This window comes from Pseudophryne corroboree, chromosome 9 (assembly GCF_028390025.1).
Source record: "Pseudophryne corroboree isolate aPseCor3 chromosome 9, aPseCor3.hap2, whole genome shotgun sequence".
Lineage (NCBI taxonomy): Eukaryota > Metazoa > Chordata > Amphibia > Anura > Myobatrachidae > Pseudophryne > Pseudophryne corroboree.
Window position 1 is genome coordinate 71,732,475 of NC_086452.1, and position 20,121 is coordinate 71,752,595.

At 49.0% G+C, this 20,121-nt stretch overlaps 1 protein-coding gene across 1 annotated transcript in view; it reads right to left on the reverse strand.

Moving 5' to 3' along the window:
- Positions 1 to 7,107, reverse strand: part of LURAP1 (leucine rich adaptor protein 1) — a 37,965-nt gene extending 30,858 nt beyond the window's left edge. Inside the window, exon 1 of the mRNA XM_063939510.1 lies at positions 6,553 to 7,107. Within this exon, the coding sequence (XP_063795580.1) occupies positions 6,553 to 6,753 (201 nt within the window). The 5' untranslated portion in view covers positions 6,754 to 7,107. The remainder of the gene's footprint in view (positions 1 to 6,552) is intronic.
- Between the last annotated feature and the right edge of the window lie 13,014 nt (positions 7,108 to 20,121).

Consider the following 20,121-nt stretch of genomic DNA (forward strand, 5'->3'; position numbering starts at 1 on the left):
CCGAAAAGATGGCTCACAACAATAGTAATAACCCGATTTTTGTAACAATAACTATGTACAAGCATTGCAGACAATCCGCACTTGGGATGGGCGCCCAGCATCCACTACGGACTACGAGAAATAGAATTATCGGTAAGTAAATTCTTATTTTCTCTAACGTCCTAGTGGATGCTGGGGACTCCGTCAGGACCATGGGGATTATACCAAAGCTCCCAAACGGGCGGGAGAGTGCGGATGACTCTACAGCACCGAATGAGAGAACTCCAGGTCCTCCTTAGCCAGAGTATCAAAATTTGTAAAATTTTACAAACGTGTTCTCCCCTGACCACGTAGCTGCTCGGCAAAGTTGTAATGCCGAGACTCCTCGGGCAGCCGCCCAGGATGAGCCCACCTTCCTTGTGGAATGGGCATCTACATATTTCGTCTGTGGCAGGCCTGCCACAGAATGTGCAAGCTGAATTGTACTACAAATCCAGCGTGCAATAGACTGCTTAGAAGCATGAGCACCCAGCTTGTTGGGTGTATACAGTATAAACAGCAAGTCAGACTTTCTGACTCCAGCCGTCCTAACTATATATATATATATATATATATATATATATATATATATATATATATATATATATATATATATATATATATATATATATATATATATATATTTTTAGGGCCCTGACCACGTCTAGTAACTTGGAGTCCTCCAAGTCCCTAGTAGCCGCAGGCACCACAAGAGGTTGTTTCAGGTGAAAACGCTGACACCCCTTTATGAAGAAACTGGAGACGAGTCCCAGTTCTGTCCTGTTCAAATGGAAAATTTTAATATGGGCTTTTGTAAGACAAAGCCGCCCATTCTGACAATCGCCTGGCCGAGGCCAGGGCTAACAACATGGTCACTTCCCATGTGAGATATTTGTCAACAGCATGGTCACTTTCCATGTGAGATATTTCAAATCCACAGATTTGAGCGGTTCAAACCAATATGATTTTAAGAAATCCCAACACTATGTTGAGATCTCACGGTGCCCCTAGGGGCACAAAAAAGCTGTATATGCAATACATCCTTTACAATCTGGACTTCAGGAACTGAAGTCAATTCTTTCTGGAAGAAAATCTACAGGGCCGAAATTTAAATGTTAATGAACCCCAATTTGTGGTCCAAAACACTCCTGTTTTCAGGAAGTGTAGAAATCGACCTAGTTGAATTTTCGTCGTGGAGCCTTCCTGGCCTCACCCACGCAACATATTTTCACCACATGTGGTGATGACGTTGTGCGGTCACCTCCTTCCTGGCTTTGACCAGGGTAGGTATGACCTCTTATGGAATGCCTTTTCCCCTCAGGATCCGGCATTCAACCGCCCTGCCGTCAAACGCAGCCGCGGTAAGTCTTGGAATAGACATGGTACTTGCTGAATCAAGTCCCTTCTTAGCTCCCCAGGCCCTTAGTCCTCTGTGAGCATTTCTTGAAGTTCCGGGTACCAAGTCCCTCTTGGCCAATCCGGAGCCACTAGTATAGTTCATACTCCTCTATGTCTTATAATTCTCAATACCCTGGTTATGAGAAACAGAGGAGGGAACACATACACAGACTGGTACACCCACGGTGTTACCAGAACATCCACAGCTATCGCCTGAAGGTCTCATGACCTGGCGGAATACCTGTCCCGTTTTTTGTTCGGGCGGGACGCCATCATGTCCACCTTTGGTCTTTGCCAACGGTCCACAATCATGTTGAAAAACTTCCCTATGAAGTTTCCACTCTCCCGGGTGGAGGTCATGCCTGCTGAGGAAGTCTGCTTCCCAGTCGTCCACTCCCGGAAAGAACACTGCTGACAGTGCTATCACATGATTTTCCGCCTAGCGAAAAATCCTTGCAGTTTTCACTGCCCTCCTGCTTCTTGTGCCGCCCTTCTGTTTACGTGGGCGACTGCCGTGATGTTATCCCACTGGATCAATACCGGCTGACCTTGAAGCAGAGGTCTAGCTAAGTTTAGAGCATTATAAAATTGCTCTAAGCTTATTTATGCGGAGAGAATTCTCCAGACTTAATCACACTTCCCTGGAAATTTTTTCCCTGTGTGACTGTTCCCCAGCCTCTCAGGCTGGCCTCCGTGGTCACCGGCATCCAATCCTGAATGCCGAATCTGCGGCCCTCTAGAAGATGAGCACTCTGTAATCACCACAGGAGAGACACCCTTTTCCTTGGATATAGGGTTATCCGCTGATGCATCTGAGGATGCGATCCGGACCATTTGTCCAGCAGATCCCACTGAAGAGTTCTTGCGGGAAATCTGCCGAATGGAATTGCTTCGTAATAAGCCACCATTTTTACCAGGACTCTTGTGCAATGATGCACTGACACTTTTCCTGGTTTTAGGAGGATCCCGATTAGCTCGGATAACTCCCTGGTTTTCTCCACTGGGAGAAACACGTTTTTCTGGACTGTGTCCAGAATCTTCCCTAGGAACAGTAGACGTGTCGTCGGAAAAAGCTGCGATTTTGGAATATTTAGAATCCACTCGTGCTGTCGTAGAACTACTTAAGATAGTGCTACTCCGACCTCCAACTGTTCTCTGGACCTTGCCCTTATCAGGAAAGCGTCCATGTTTCTTTTAAGAAAAATCATCATTCCGGCCATTACCTTGGTAAAGACCCGGGGCGCCGTGGACAATCCAAACGGCAGCGTCTGAACTGATAGTGACAGTTCTGTACCAGGAACCTGAAGTACCCTTGGTGAGAAGGGCAAATTTGGACCTGTAGGTAAACGTCCCTGATATCCAGTGACATCATATCGTCCCCTTCTTCCTGGTTCGCTATCACTGCTCCGAGTGACTCCATCTTGATTTGAACGCTTGTATGTAAGTGTTCAAATATTTCAGATCTCACCGAGCCGGTTGGCTTCAGTACCACAATATAGTGTGGAATACTACCCCCTTCCTTGTTGTAAGAAGGGTACTTTGATTATCACCTGCTGGGATTACAGCCTGTGAATTGTGTGAGGGGGAGACGTCTCGAATTTCCAATGTACACCTGGGATATTACATGTAGGATCCCGGAGTTCCCTTGCGAGTGTTGCTGAAACTCTTGAGATGACCCCCTACCGCACCTGAGTCCGCTTGTACGGCCCCAGCGTTATGCTGCGGACTTGGCAGAAGCCGTGAGGAGCTTCTGTTCCTGGGAATGAGCTGCTTGCTGCAGTCTTCTTCCCTTTCCTCTCCCCCTGGGCAGATATGACTGGCCTTCGCCCGCCTGCCCGTATGGGGACGAAAGGACTGAGACTGAAAAGACTGTGTCCTTTTCTGCCAATATGTGACTCGGGGTAACAAAAGGTGGATTTTTCAGCTGTTGCCATGGCCACCAGGTCCAATGGACCGCCCCTTTATACGGCAATACTTCCATATGCCGTCTGGAATCTGCCTCACCTGACCACTGTCGTGTCTTCGTCTGGCAGATATGTACATCACATTTACTCTTGATGCCAGAATGCAAATATGCCTCTGCGCATCACACATATATAGAAATGCATCCTTAAAATGCTCTATAGACAATAAAATCCTGTCCCTGTCAAGGGTATCAAAATTTTCAGTCAGGAAATCCGACCAAGCCCCCTCAGCGCTGCACATCCAGGCTGAGGCGATTGCTGGTCGTAGTATAACACCAGTATGTGTGTATATACTGTTATGATATTTTCCAGCTTCCTATCAGCTGGCTCCTTGAGGGCGGCCGTATCTGGAAACGGTAACGCCATGTTTTTTATAAGCGTGTGAGCGCCTTGTCCACCCTAAGGTGTGTTTTCCAACTCGCCCTTACTACTGGCGGGAAAAAGGGTATACCGCCCATAACTTTCTGTCGGAGGAACCCCACGTATCATCACACACTTCATTTAATTTATCTGATTTAGGCAAAACTACAAGTAGTTTTTTCCCACCCTACAAAATACCCTTATTTGTGGTACTTGTGGTATCAGAAATACGTAACACCTCCTTCATTGCCCTTAACATGTAACTTGTGGCCCTAAAGGAAAAATACGTTTGTTTCTTCACCGTCGACACTGGGGTCAGTGTCCGTGTCAGTGTCTGTCGACCGACTGAGGTAAATGGGCGTTTTTACAAGCCCCTGACGGTGTCTGAGACGCCTGGACCGATACTAATTTGTCCGCCGGCTGTCTCATGTCGTCAACCGGCTTGCAGCGTGTTGACATTATCACGTAATTCCATAAGTAAGCCATCCATTCTGGTGTCGACTCCCTAGAGAGTGACATCACCATTACAGGCAATTTTCTCCGTCTCCTCACCAACATTTTCCTCATACATGTCGACACACACGTACCGACCTACAGCACACACATACAGGGAATGCTCTGATAGAGGACAGGACCCACTAGCCCTTTGGGGAGACAGAGGGAGAGTTTGCCAGCACACACCAAAAGCGCCATAATGTATATAACAACCCTAGAAGGTGTTGTTTCTATATATGGGCTCTTAATATATAATTATATCGCCAATTTATGCCCCCCTTCTCTTTAACCCTGTTTCTGTAGTGCAGGGGAGAGTGGGAGCCTTCCTCACCAGCGGAGCTGGTCAGGAAAATGGCGCTGAGTGCTGAGGAGAATAAGCTCCGCCCCTTTCACGGCGGGCTTTTCTCCCGGTTATTAGGAAAACTGGCCTGGGTTAAATACATACATATAGCCTTAATGGCTATATGTGATGTATTTATTTGCCAAATAGGTATTTATATTGCTGCCCAGGGCGCCCCCAGCAGCGCCCTGCACCCTCCGTGACCGTGTCAGTGAGCCGTGTAGCAACAATGGCGCACAGCTGCAGTGCTGTGCGCTACCTCTCTGAAGACTGTGAAGTCTTCTGCCGCCTGTTTCCGGACCTCCGTTCCGCCGTCTTTCTTCAGCGTCTGTAAGGGGGATCGGCGGCGCGGCTCCGGGACGAACCCCAGGCTGACCTGTGTTCCGACTCCCTCTGGAGCTCAGTGTCCAGTAGCCTAAAACTTCAATCCTCCTGCACGCAGGTGAGTTGCAAGTCTCTCCCCTAAGTCCCTCGTTGCAGTGATCCTGTCGCCAGCAGGAATCACTGATTAGAAACCTAAAAAAAAACTTTACTAAACAGCTCCTTAAGAGAGCCATCCAGTTTGCACCCTTCTCGGACGGGCACAAAAACCTAACAGAGGCTTGGAGGAGGGTCATAGGGGGAGGAGCCAGTACACACCATGTGACCTAAAAAGCTTTTTAGATGTGCCCTGTCTCCTGCGGAGCCCGCTATTCCCCATGGTCCTGACGGAGTCCCCAGCATCCACTAGGACGTTAGAGAAATGTGGGTGTAATCCTATACACCTAGGGGAGGTGTGGGTGTAATCCTATACACCTAGGGGAGATGTAGGTAACACCCTATATCAGGGGTGTTTTAAGAGTGGAGGAGGCCCGTGTTCAGCTTCCTCCGTCGGGCCCCCTCCTCTCTGCCCGGAGCGCCGTAGAGTCTGAGCACTAGAGGGAAAATGGCGCGGCGGCAGCGCATGCGCAGAACGCCGTGAACATGGCCGCTGGGCTATTTTCACTGTCTTCTAGCGGCGCTGCGGATGCTGGACTTCGGAGGGGTAAGTATTTTACAAATGGGTGCGGTGGGGGCCCCCTCTGGACTGCACACACTGCACCCATTATAGAAACGCCAGTGTCCTATATGTTCTGTAGAGATGTAGGTGTGGGTGTAATCCCATACACCTAGGGGAGATGTAGGTGACACCCTATATGTTCTGTGGAGATGTAGGTCTGGGTGTAATCCTATACATCTCCTAGGGGAGATGTGGGTGTAATCCTATACACCTAGGGGAGATGTAGGTGACACCCTATATGTTCTGTAGAGATGTAGGTCTGTGTGTAATCCTATACACCTAGGGGAGATGTGGGTGTAATCCTATACACCTATGGGAGATGTAGATGACACCCTATATGTTCTGTGGAGATGTAGGTCTGAGTGTAATCCTATACACCTAGGGGAGATGTAAGTGACACCCTATATGTTCTGTGGAGATGTACAGTAAGTGTGTGTGTAACCCTATACACCTAGAAGAGATGTAGGTGACACCCTATATGTTATGTGAAGATGTAGGTGTAATCCTATACACCTAGGCATACTTGCCTACCTGACCCTCTCCGTGAGGGTGAAAATACTCTGTTCCTGGACTTTCCTTGTAATGTTTGATTGCCATCACCTGTGGTGAAACACCTTTCTTATCAATTATCTAGCTCACCACAGGTGATGGCAATCATACATTACCAGGAAAGTCCGGGAACAGAGCATTTTCTCCCTCATGGAGAGGGTCAGGTAGGCAAGTATGCACCTAGGGGAGATGTGGGTGTAATCCTATACACCTGGGGGTGTTGTAGGTGTAATCCTATACACCTAGGGGAGATGTAGGTGCTATAGGTTGAACCCTTTGCATAGAGAAGGTACAGGTGCAACCTTGTGTCCATAAGGAAGATATATAGGTGCACAGAGATCACCCTATATCAGCATAGCATACAGCCTGCATGTGATCTGTGGACTCACCAATTCCAGTTTTAATGCCTCGATCTTGTCTCCAAGCCCCTGGTTCCCCATCAGCAGCTGCCCTGCACTTTCCCCCACCCTCAGGACAGGGTCCTCTCTCATCCACCTCAGTAGGCCCTCGGGGGTCTTCCTGCCCACTTTGGTCTCCAGGTCCCTCAGGTCAGGGGGTGCTTCTCCCTTGGCTGCTGCAGGCGGATCCATCGCCTGTAAATGTGGCGATCTGTGCCCACAGGAGCTGGCGCTACGGCAATGTGCAGGGCACCCAAATCCCGGGACCCCCCACTCCCATGCAGGCTGCGGACGGCTCCGGGGGGCTCAGCTGTCGCCTCCACCTGCATGAATGAGAACAGACTGCGGAAGGACAGGATGCTCCAACCCACAGCTCGCCCCCCGTATTGCCTGCAATAAACGCGCACGCACTGCTGTCTCTGCACAAGCCGGGGAGGGAGTTACTCATCTATTACCTACAGGGGGCGTGCGTGGGAATGGCTATTATTACCCGAATAAACCCTGGGAGATAATGTATCAGATCTATTTACACACAACAGTTTCTCCCCATAGGCTGCAGAGGAACATTATCACTGTAGGCTATTTTATGTTGCTGTTTCCTAATGTCATTAGTGTATGTGGGTCACAACCTGTGTAATCACAATACAGAGTGGTGGGAAAAGTGGCCTAATTCAGACCACGTGGTATTCATGTGACCACCGGTCGGGAGACCGACGGTCACATGACCTCCTCCAACATCCCGCTCCCTCACTATCCCGGCAGTTGGCATGCCGACCAACAGGGACTATTTCCACTCGTGGGTGTTCATGACACCCATAGAGCGGGAATAGAACCCGTGGCGATCGCAGGTCGCCACCGAGCCCGCAAGGGGCTTGCTGCACTCGCCCCTCCCCGCCGGGATCCCAGCGTCGGTATGGTGCCTGGATCCTGGCGTCGGTATGCTGACTGCTCAGCCATACTACACCCATTCAGACCCGACTGCTGCAAGGGCAGTGATCTGGAGTGCGCACGGTGTCAGAACGCTGTTGGTGGGACGCAGTCTGAACAATGCAGGCGTGTCAGGAACGTTGCGGGTGCGGGCCGCGGCGGCTGCGTGATGTCACACACAGCAGCTGCGACCCGGAACGTGTCGGGTAGCCGCCTGCCAACGCAGCTGGGCTGCACGGGTAGGGAGCTACTTGGTGGGTGCAAAAGTATCGCCGCCGTGCGATGCTTTCGCACCCATGTGGGGGGGGGAGGGGAGGGCCTGACATGTGGGGCGGACTAGCCCTGTGCTATATGCAAAGTGAAGTAAGCGAATCAGAGATGTACGTGATCCCGATTGTTTCCGCACATGTCCGATGTTATTAGGGGGCCATTTATCATTGTATATTTTTGGCTATTTCCCCGAAAACAGCCTTTTTCAGGGGTTAGCCACAAATATCAAGTTTTCCCAGAATGTACGAAGGAGGGTCCGCCACAGATATCTCCGATACCTGCTTTGATCCCTCCATTCCCACGAGCAGCTGAATCCCCCATAGGTTTTTATGGGGGATGTGATGCTGCCAGATTTATCAACATCCAGAATGATTATACCGGCAGTGGAAAAACCGATGCCGTCAGAACACGAGGCTGGAATCCCGACCAGGTCAGCATCCCCACACCGTAATACCGACAGCCAGGATCCCCAAGGTAAGTATTGCTGGGAGTGTTAAGATTTAGCTGCAGTTGGGTTAGGGTTTGGTGCAGAGGGTGGAGGTTAGGGTTAGACTGTGGAGAGGGGGGGTAAGGTTTAGGCACTAAGGGGGAGGTTAGGGTTAGGCTGTGGATAAGGAGGGGTAGGGGGGGAGGTAGAATACTTTCCTCACCCCTGTTGGTATCGTGATCATTGGGATGCAGCCGTTGGTATCGTGAGTGCCAACATCCTGTCCGCTGGGATCAAATACCGATCCCCCGGAATTCACATTTTTTTCCCTTTAATCTTCAAATTGTTAGACGTTCCCTGAAAACTCACTTCTTCAGACTAGTTTATCATATTCCTGATACACCAACATAACCTCCCAAAACTATCCTACCCAATTATTACCCCTCTTCAAAACGTATATGTGTGTTCACTTTGAACACTCTCATATCCCTCTGACCCCAAGGCCAACTTTGCTGCGTGACGGGTTCAATATAAATTTTTTACCTGCCTGGCCAAATATGAAATATGTAACACTTCGGAGTCTAAGGGCCCGATTCAGAATTCAACACAGCCACGCAGTCGCTCGTAATGGCTGCATCCAGGTGGTCTGCGCACGCGCACCAGCCGTTGTGCGCATTTGTGACCTTACACATTGCGACCGTATCTTTGAAGATTGTGGACGCAATATAATTGACAGGCACGGCTGTTGCAAGAGCGGAGATACAGCGTTGCAGGGGCAGCGCTGGGAAAATTGAGGCAGGCCGGGACTGTTCTCTCGGCGGCTTCATGACATCAGACGCAGCCGCTCTGAAACATAATGGCCGCTGACCGCCTGACGGGTGCACTGCCAGGGGCTAACCTTAGATCCAATGCCCCCCACAACCTAATTGCGGACGTGTAGGGGGGGCGGCCTCATACATTACCAGTGGCGGATTTTACCTAAGGGCTACAGGAGTGCAGTTTCCCCCCCAAGTAAAATTCACAGCTTCAGTGAGCTCGACTGAGCCACTTGCAGTCTATGGGAGTGCACTGGCTCAGTGGCTTCACTGTAACTGGCGGTCACTTCCTATTGGAAGTCCTACCTGCCAGTCATCTGCAGTACAGGCACTCCCATTGGGAGGTGTTTTCTTCCTCTGGGACTGTCAGACTAGGCTGCGATTAGCAGAGAGCTGGATTAGCAGCCACTGCAGTCCATAGAAGCCAGGGGTTTGCACATTGAGCAGGTACCAGGACCCAGCTGCTGGGGCTGGCTCTCTCCTGTCTGTCATGGCTAGCGGCAGCCCTCCTACCTGCAATAGGTAGGAGTCGTCGCTGCTGTAGACTGACACCCCTGGGCTGCAGCACCGTCGACAGTGTGCGTGGGGGAGGGCTGATCAGGACAGCCCAGGGGCAGCAGCCGACACTGTGTATATATCTATATATTGTGGTGTGAGGGCTTGTGTCTCACCACAATTGCCCACATTCTGAAAGGGATCAGCTCCCTCCAAAGGAGAAGAAAACAAGGCCTGCACATTCTGCACCTGCAGTGGAGATTTATAACTCTGGGCTTTCTGAATTGTGCACCTGCACCTTGAGAAACTGAGGTCTGGGGAGCCAAAGGGGTATCCCCTATACAGTGTCCCAAGGTTCAAGGGGGCCCCAAGGATAAGGGACAAAAAAAATGGAGCCATATTGCTTTCTAAAGTGTTTGTTCCAACTGCCCAATTTAAGTAAGAAAACAATTAAAAGTCCCCCCCCCCCCCCATCCCCCCTTTTACTCCGTCACTTGGTCTGGTTTCTGACTGTGCATTGGCGTTTCTGTCATAGGTGCAGTGTGTGCGGTCCAGGGGGGGCCCACACTGCACACACTGCACCCATGTTGTTGTAATACCTTTCTGGTTTCCAACGTCGGGCACTGCAGCCGCTGCAAAAGTCCCACCAAAAAGCCGCTGTGCATACAAAGTATGAAATATGTCTCCAGACCATGGCAGGTGCCATGTTTCTGGAGACCTGCGCATGTACAGTAGACTCCGGCACAGCTCCATGGAGATGATGGGGCCCACCCAGAGTCTGCACATGGGTCCTCTCCTCTCTTAAAACACCCATCTCTGTGGTCTGTTATGTGTTGCCTTCATTACGAATGTCGCTATGCTGCCACTTTCCTGTCTGTCCCTAACTCTACCACCGAAAAGTCGGGTAGCCCAGTGGGAAAACCACCTGCCGGGCTCACTGACAGTCTGAGTCAAAGGCTCCACACAGAAGCCCCCCGCAGCCCCACCGCTGAGCCCCTTTACATATAGTATTTATGTGTGTAGAATATATATATACTGTATGTGTGTGTATATGTGTCAATTTTATCTACCTCTCTTTCTCTCTCTCTCTCTCTCTCTCTCTCTCTCTCTCTCTATATATATATATATATATATATATATATATATACTACTTTTTAAAGCCACCCTCTGCTTTAACAGGGGGTGGTCAAGTGGGTGTTGTGGGGGGGGTCCCAGGGATATCAGTGTACCAGCCTCAAGATTTCTGTTGCCGGCCCTGACCCTAACCCAGATCCGTAAACTAACCCTAATGCCGTGGCTTTAAAGGCCAGACTGGATGGGCCATGTGGTTCTTATCTGCGGTAAATTCTATGTTTCTATGGGGATGTAGTTATGTTACCGGCGGTCGGGATACTACCGGTCAGTATACCGGCCCCAGCATCCCGACCACCACACATTCCGACAGTCGGCATACCGACTAAAAGGGACTATTCCCACTCGTGGGTGTCAACGACACCCATAGAGTGGAAACAGAACCTGTGGCGAGCGTAGAGAGCTACCGAGCCTGATGCGTGGCGAGTGCAGCGAGCCCGCAAGGGGCTTCGTTGCGATTGCCCCCCCCCCCCCCCCATCTCCCACTGGCAAACTGACAGCTGGGATACCAGCATCAGGATACTCTTTGCCGGGATCGCAATCCCAACCTGTTTCTATGTATATGGTGTATTGCAAGAAAATACCTGCGAATCCAAGTGCGGTATATACCTGCACCTGCTCGTGGGGCAAGAACTTCTCTTCTAATTGAATTGAGCCCTATGAATAGAGGTTGAATGATCCCGGTGAAGCAGTCACAGAAAGGGTTAATCTCTGCAGCTTGTCACTCAAATTACAATTTATTTTTGCAAAAGCTGAGTTGGGAGCTGTAACCCACAGCCCAGCTGCAATAATATACATAACACAGCCAACACTTTTATATTCCTGTATAGTGGATGTAATTCTCAGTAAGTGTCCCTGGGGCAGATGTATTAAGCCTGGAGAAAAGATAAAGCAGTGATAAGCGCAAAGTGATAACACACCAGCCAGTCAGCTCCTAACTGTCATTTTTCAAATCCGTAATGATTGGATGGTGCGTTATCACCTTGCGCTTATCACTGCTTTATCCCTTCTCCAGGTTAATACATCCACCCCTGAGAGCTGCGCCACACCAATTTTGTAATACTGTATACTGGGTTTAAGTCTCAGTATATGTCACTGAGAGATGCATATTACCAATGGTGAAATCCTTTGTAAAGCATCAGTGGCAGAACTTGCGGCCATGCAGGCGGTGCAGCTATAAAGGGGCCCTTAGTCGGCAGCTTTATAATAAGTCACACTGACTCATTACGCTGCCGCACCACTCCGTAAGCCGCCCATGATGTAAGGGTAGCGTCTAGATGTAAGAGGCTCCTGAAAGTGGGAACGCGTTCTTGACGAAGGCCAGAAGGAGGGGCAATGGGGGCATCCCCTGTCATCACTCCCCGGCTCCTCTTCTCTGCCTCCTGACTGACGGGGCCTGGATGAGTGCCGAGGGGGAGTCGGTGTCGGAGGGATGATGATGGTAGCCAGGCAGATAGAAGAAACAGCCTTGCCCCTGTATGCAGGACCAGTCAAGCCAAGCGACACTGATGTGAAGTGGACCCTTCCCTGGCCCCAGAAGTAAGAAAGTTATCCCCCGTCCTACAGCCGCTCTGCCAGTAAAGTCCCAGGAGTGAGTCCCGCCTTGTCCCCAGCCACAGCAGCAGGCTGTGTTTATATTGTCACGCACACGCAGCAGTGTGTCCGAGGCTGTTGATGGAACAGACATGCTGCTGCCCTTCAGACCCCTGTCATTTGCGAAGCTAAAGGGGGCCGCCAGAATCCCCTGTCACATGATGGACACATCAGGTCCATCCCTCTCCCACAGCTCATGGTTTAACACCCCCACCCCGCTCCCCTTCCTGCCTACCTCATAATGCTGCCAAGCTTCAAACAAATTCTGGGGAGAACACTGTAGTTGTCGCCCACTCCCTCTCCCCAGTCACCCACTGCTTGTCCCTGGTCACCCACTATCTCTACCCGGTCATCCATTGCCTCTCCGTGTCACCCTCTTCCTCCCCTTGTCACCCTATGTCTCTCCCTGTCACCGTATGCCTTCCCATCACCCACTGTCACCTTGCCACCCACTGACTTCCCCTTGTCACCCACTGCCTCATGCTTTCACCCTCTGTGTCTCCCAGCCACCTCTACCTGTCACTACCTGCCTCTCTGCCACCCACAGCCTGTCTCGCTGTCACCCATCTGCCTCTTTCTGTCATCCACTGCCTCTCCCTGCCACCTTCTCCCGGTCACCCTCTACATCTCTTTCACCCATTGACTCTCCAGTCAACACCTGCCACCCTCTGCCTCACCCTCATGACCCCCTGCCTCTTCCTGTCACCCACCCACTGACTCCCTAGTCACCACCTACCACTCTCTGCCTATCCCCTTCACCCATTGCCTCCTCAATCATCCATCTCCCTCTTCCTGCTACCCACTGCCTCTCCCTGTCACCCTCTGTCTCTCCCAGCCACCTTTACCTGACACCCAGTGACTCCCCAGTCACCAACTGCCTTGGATCTGTCACCCACTAATTCTCTTGTCACCCACTCCCTCTATCTGTGTGGCAGAGTAGGAGGGGCCCAGAGCATATTTTTGCTCTTGGGCTTACCACTCGCAAGGTCTGTCACTGAAAAGCATGTGATTCTCAGTATAAGTCACTGACAGCTGCGCCACTGCACTTCTGTAATACTATATACTGGATGTGAGTCTCAGTATACAGTATTACAGAAGCGCTCCCTATATTATTTTGTGGTTATTGTGCTCTTGTGTGTTTATGGTTGTAGTGGCAATGCTGTCAGCATTATATGGTGGCCACTGCGATGCTCTCTATATTATCTGGCCATCATTGCAATGCTGTTTGTATTATCTGGCTGTCACTGTGATACTCTCTGTATTATATAGAGGTCACTGCGATGTTCCCTGTATTATATGGTGATCACTGCTGCTCTCTGCTTTATATGGTGCTTAATATAATATTCTCTTCATTATATGGTAGTTACTATATTCTCGACATTATCTAGCAGTCATTGCGTTGCTCTCCGCAGGCCTGGCAACTAGGGGGACAAAGGGGACATCTGTATAGGACCCCGAGGTTCAGGGGGCCCTAAGGATCAGGGGCACAAAAAACGGGACCGCAGCATCTAATAAAACCTTTTTTTTTTGGGGGGGGGGGGGTCAAAAATATTTTATTAGAAACAAAATATACCAATATACCATACATAATGACATTACAGCAAAGACTTCATGTGAAACAAGAAAACATTCCGCAGGGGGTATATACATGATAAATATAGTCATGGAAGGTATATAAGGGAAAGATTCTACGATAAGTGGGCAACAGCATTAATGGCACACAATATGATGCGAATTAAACCATAACAATAGCTACGTCAAAAAGGTAGCCAAATATCAAAAAAGGACTGTGCTTTTGATTCCGCATCTAAGGAACATTCAATCCAGTTCATATGAAAGAGATAATTTAGCCATGGTAATAATTAGAGATGAGCGGGTTCGGTTCCTCGGAATCCGAACCCCCCCGAACTTCAGCCTTTTTACACGGGTCCGAGGCAGACTCGGATCTTCCCGCCTTGCTCGGTTAACCCGAGCGCGCCCGAACGTCATCATCCCGCTGTCGGATTCTCGCGAGGCTCGGATTCTATCGCGAGACTCGGATTCTATATAAGGAGCCGCGCGTCGCCGCCATTTTCACACGTGCATTGAGATTGATAGGGAGAGGACGTGGCTGGCGTCCTCTCCGTTAGGATAGAGACACTTGAGTTGATTTACTACTAACTTAGTAATTTTGGGGCTCATTAGGAGTACTCAGAGTGCAGAGTTTTGCTGATAGTTACTAGTGACCACCACCAGTTTTATTTATTATTTAATATAATCCGTTCTCTGCCTGAAAAAAAACGATACACAGTCACATACCATATCTGTGCTCAGCCTCAGTGTGCTGCATGATAATATCATCTATGTATATCTGACTGTGCTGAGTGCTCACTGCTCACACAGCTGAATTGTGGGGGAGACTGGGGTGCAGTTATAGCAGGAGTACAGTGCACACTTTTGCTGCCAGTGTGACTGACCAGTGACCACCAGTATATTGTCTGCCTGAAAAAGTTAAACACTCCTGTGGTGTTTTTTTTTTTTTATTCTATAAACGCATTCTGCTGACAGTGTCCAGCAGGTCCGTCATTCATTATATTATATAAATATTTACCTGCAGTAGTGTTATATTTTTGTTCATCTCTATCATCTTTATCATCTCTATATTAGCAGACGCAGTACGGTAGTCCACGGCTGTGGCTACCTCTGTGTCGTCAGTGCTCGTCCATAATTGTATACCTACCTGTGGTGGGGTTTTTTTTTCTATCTTCTTCATACTAGTAGTTTAGGAGTCTGCTGACAGTGTCCAGCAGGTCCGTCATTATATTATATATACCTGCAGTAGTGATATATATATATTTTTTATATCATTATCATCTCTATACTAGCAGACGCAGTACGGTAGTCCACGGCTGTAGCTACCTCTGTGTCGTCAGTGCTCGTCCATAATTGTATACCTACCTGTGGTGGGTTTTTTTTTCTATCTTCTTCATTCTAGTAGTTTAGGAGTCTGCTGACAGTGTCCAGCAGGTCCGTCATTATATTATATATACCTGCAGTAGTGATATATATATATTTTTTATATCATTATCATCTCTATACTAGCAGACGCAGTACGGTAGTCCACGGCTGTAGCTACCTCTGTGTCGTCAGTGCTCGTCCATAATTGTATACCTACCTGTGGTGGGTTTTTTTTTTCTATCTTCTTCATACTAGTAGTTTAGGAGTCTGCTGACAGTGTCCAGCAGGTCCGTCATTATATTATATATACCTGCAGTAGTGATATATATATATTTTTTATATCATTATCATCTCTATACTAGCAGACGCAGTACGGTAGTCCATGGCTGTAGCTACCTCTGTGTCGTCAGTGCTCGTCCATAATTGTATACCTACCTGTGGTGGGGTTTTTTTTTCTATCTTCTTCATACTAGTAGTTTAGGAGTCTGCTGACACTGTCCAGCAGGTCCGTCATTATATTATATATACCTGCAGTAGTGATATATATATATTTTTTATATCATTATCATCTCTATACTAGCAGACGCAGTACGGTAGTCCACGGCTGTAGCTACCTCTGTGTCGTCAGTCACTCGTCATCCATAAGTATACTAGTATCCATCCATCTCCATTGTTTACCTGAGGTGCCTTTTAGTTGTGCCTATTAAAATATGGAGAACAAAAATGTTGAGGTTCCAAAAATAGGGAAAGATCAAGATCCACTTCCACCTCGTGCTGAAGCTGCTGCCACTAGTCATGGCCGAGACGATGAAATTCCATCAACGTCGTCTGCCAAGGCCGATGCCCAATGTCATAGTACAGAGCATGTAAAATCCAAAACACAAAATATCAGTAAAAAAAGGACTCAAAAATCTAAAATAAAATCGGAGGAGGAGAAGCGTAAACTTGCCAATATGCCATTTACCACACGGAGTGGCAAGGAACGGCTGAGGCCCTGGCCTATGTTCATGGCTAGTGGTTCAGCTTCACATGAGGATGGAAGCACTCAGCCTCTCGCTAGAAAAATGAAAAGACTTAAGCTGGCAAAAGCACAGCAAAGAACTGTGCGTTCTTCGAAATCACAAATCCACAAGGAGAGTCCAATTGTGTCGGTTGCGATGCCTGACCTTCTCAACACTGGACGTGAAGAGCATGCGCCTTCCACCATTTGCACGCCCCCTGCAAGTGCTGGAAGGAGCACCCGCAGTCCAGTTCCTGATAGTCAGATTGAAGATGTCAGTGTTGAAGTACACCAGGATGAGGAGGATATGGGTGTTGCTGGCGCTGGGGAGGAAATTGACAAGGAGGATTCTGATGGTGAGGTGGTTTGTTTAAGTCAGGCACCCGGGGAGACACCTGTTGTCCGTGGGAGGAATATGGCCATTGACATGCCTGGTGAAAATACCAAAAAAATCAGCTCTTCGGTGTGGAAGTATTTCAACAGAAATGCGGACAACAGGTGTCAAGCAGTGTGTTGCCTTTGTCAAGCTGTAATAAGCAGGGGTAAGGACGTTAACCACCTCGGAACATCCTCCCTTATACGTCACCTGCAGCGCATTCATCATAAGTCAGTGACAAGTTCAAAAACTTTGGGCGACAGCGGAAGCAGTCCACTGACCAGTAAATCCCTTCCTCTTGTAACCAAGCTCACGCAAACCACCCCACCAACTCCCTCAGTGTCAATTTCCTCCTTCCCCAGGAATGCCAATAGTCCTGAAGCCCATGTCACTGGCAATTCTGACGAGTCCTCTCCTGCCTGGGATTCCTCCGATGCATCCTTGAGTGTAACGCCTACTGCTGCTGGCGCTGCTGTTGTTGCTGCTGGGAGTCGATGGTCATCCCAGAGGGGAAGTCGTAAGACCACTTTTACTACTTCCACCAAGTAATTGACTGTCCAACAGTCCTTTGCGAGGAAGATGAAATATCACAGCAGTCATCCTGCTGCAAAGCGGATAACTGAGGCCTTGGCATCCTGGGCGGTGAGAAACGTGGTTCCGGTATCCATCATTACTGCAGAGCCAACTATAGACTTGTTTGAGGTACTGTGTCCCCGGTACCAAATACCATCTAGGTTCCATTTCTCTAGGCAGGCGATACCGAAAATGTACACAGACCTCAGAAAAAGACTCACCAGTGTCCTAAAAAATGCAGTTGTACCCAATGTCCACTTAACCACGGACATGTGGACAAGTGGAGCAGGGCAGACTCAGGATTATATGACTGTGACAGCCCACTGGGTAGATGTATTGACTCCCGCCGCAAGAACAGCAGCGGCGGCACCAGTAGCAGCATCTCGCAAACGCCAACTCTTTCCTAGGCAGGCTACGCTTTGTATCACCGCTTTCCAGAATACGCACACAGCTGAAAACCTCTTACGGCAACTGAGGAAGATCATCGCAGAATGGCTTACCCCAATTGGACTCTCCTGTGGATTTGTGGCATCGGACAACGCCAGCAATATTGTGTGTGCATTAAATCTGGGCAAATTCCAGCACGTCCCATGTTTTGCACATACCTTGAATTTGGTGGTGCAGAATTATTTAAAAAACGACAGGGGCGTGCAAGAGATGCTGTCGGTGGCCAGAAGAATTGCGGGACACTTTCGGCGTACAGGCACCACGTACAGAAGACTGGAGCAACACCAAAAACGCCTGAACCTGCCCTGCCATCATCTGAAGCAAGAAGTGGTAACGAGGTGGAATTCAACACTCTATATGCTTCAGAGGTTGGAGGAGCAGCAAAAGGCCATTCAAGCCTATACAACTGACCACGATATAGGAGGTGGAATGCACCTGTCTCAAGCGCAGTGGAGAATGATTTCAAAGTTGTGCAAGGTTCTGCAACCTTTTGAACTTGCCACACGTGAAGTCAGTTCAGACACTGCCAGCCTGAGTCAGGTCATTCCCCTCATCAGGCTTTTGCAGAAGAAGCTGGAGACATTGAAGGAGGAGCTAACACAGAGCGATTCCGCTAGGCATGTGGGACTTGTGGATGGAGCCCTTAATTCGCTTAACAAGGATTCACGGGTGGTCAATCTGTTGAAATCAGAGCACTACATTTTGGCCACCGTTCTCGATCCTAGATTTAAAACCTACGTTGTATCTCTCTTTCCGGCAGACACAAGTCTGCAGGGGTTCAAAGAACTGCTGGTGAGAAAATTGTCAAGTCAAGCGGAACGCGACCTGTCAACATCTCCTCCTTCACATTCTCCCGCAACTGGGGGTGCGAGGAAAAGGCTCAGAATTCCGAGCCCACCCGCTGGCGGTGATGTAGGGCAGTCTGGAGCGACTGCTGATGCTGACATCTGGTCCGGACTGAAGGACCTGCCAACGATTACGGACATGTCGTCTACTGTCACTGCATATGATTCTCTCACCATTGAAAGAATGGTGGAGGATTATATGAGTGGCCGCATCCAAGTAGGCACGTCAGACAGTCCGTACGTATACTGGCAGGAAAAAGAGGCAATTTGGAGGCCCTTGCACAAACTGGCTTTATTCTACCTAAGTTGCCCTCCCACAAGTGTGTACTCCGAAAGAGTGTTTAGTGCCGCCGCTCACCTTGTCAGCAATCGGCGTACGAGGTTACTTCCAGAAAATGTGGAGAAGATGATGTTCATTAAAATTAATTATAATCAATTCCTCCGTGGAGACATTCACCAGCAGCAATTGCCTCCACAAAGTACACAGGGAGCTGTGATGGTGGATTCCAGTGGGGACGAATTGATAATCTGTGAGGAGGGGGATGTACACGGTGATGAATCGGAGGATGATGATGAGGTGGACATCTTGCCTCTGTAGAGCCAGTTTGTGCAAGGAGAGATTAATTGCTTCTTTTTTGGTGGGGGTCCAAACCAACCCGTCATTTCAGTCACAGTCGTGTGGCAGACCCTGTCACTGAAATGATGGGTTGGTTAAAGTGTGCATGTCCTGTTTATACAACATAAGGGTGGGTGGGAGGGCCCAAGGACAATTCCATCTTGCACCTCTTTTTTCTTTCATTTGTCTTTGCGTCATGTGCTGTTTGGGGAGTGTTTTTTGGAAGGGCCATCCTGCGTGACACTGCAGTGCCACTCCTAGATGGGCCAGGTGTTTGTGTCGGCCACTAGGGTCGCTTATCTTAGTCACACAGCTACCTCATTGCGCCTCTTTTTTTTCTTCTTTGCGTCATGTGCTGTTTGGGGAGTATTTTTTGGAAGGGCCATCCTGCGTGACACTGCAGTGCCACTCCTAGATGGGCCAGGTGTTTGTGTCGGCCACTAGGGTCACTTATCTTAGTCACACAGCTACCTCATTGCGCCTCTTTTTTTTCTTCTTTGCGTCATGTGCTGTTTGGGGAGTATTTTTTGGAAGGGCCATCCGGCCTGACACTGCAGTGCCACTCCTAGATGGGCCAGGTGTTTGTGTCGGCCACTAGGGTCGCTTAGCTTACTCACACAGCTACCTCATTGCGCCTCTTTTTTTCTTTGCATCATGTGCTGTTTGGGGGGTGTTTTTTGGAAGGGCCATCCTGCGTGACACTGCAGTGCCACTCCTAGATGGGCCAGGTGTTTGTGTCGGCCACTTGGGTCGCTGAGCTTAGTCATCCAGCGACCTCGGTGCAAATTTTAGGACTAAAAATAATATTGTGAGGTGTGAGGTGTTCAGAATAGACTGAAAATGAGTGTAAATTATGGTTATTGAGGTTAATAATACTTTGGGATCAAAATGACCCCCAAATTCTATGATTTAAGCTGTTTTTTAGGGTTTTTTGAAAAAAAACACCCGAATCCAAAACACACCCGAATCCGACAAAAAAAATTCGGTGAGGTTTTGCCAAAACGCGTTCGAACCCAAAACACGGCCACGGAACCGAACCCAAAACCAAAACACTAAACCCGAAAAATTTCCGGTGCACATCTCTAGTAATAATAAAGACAAGGGGATA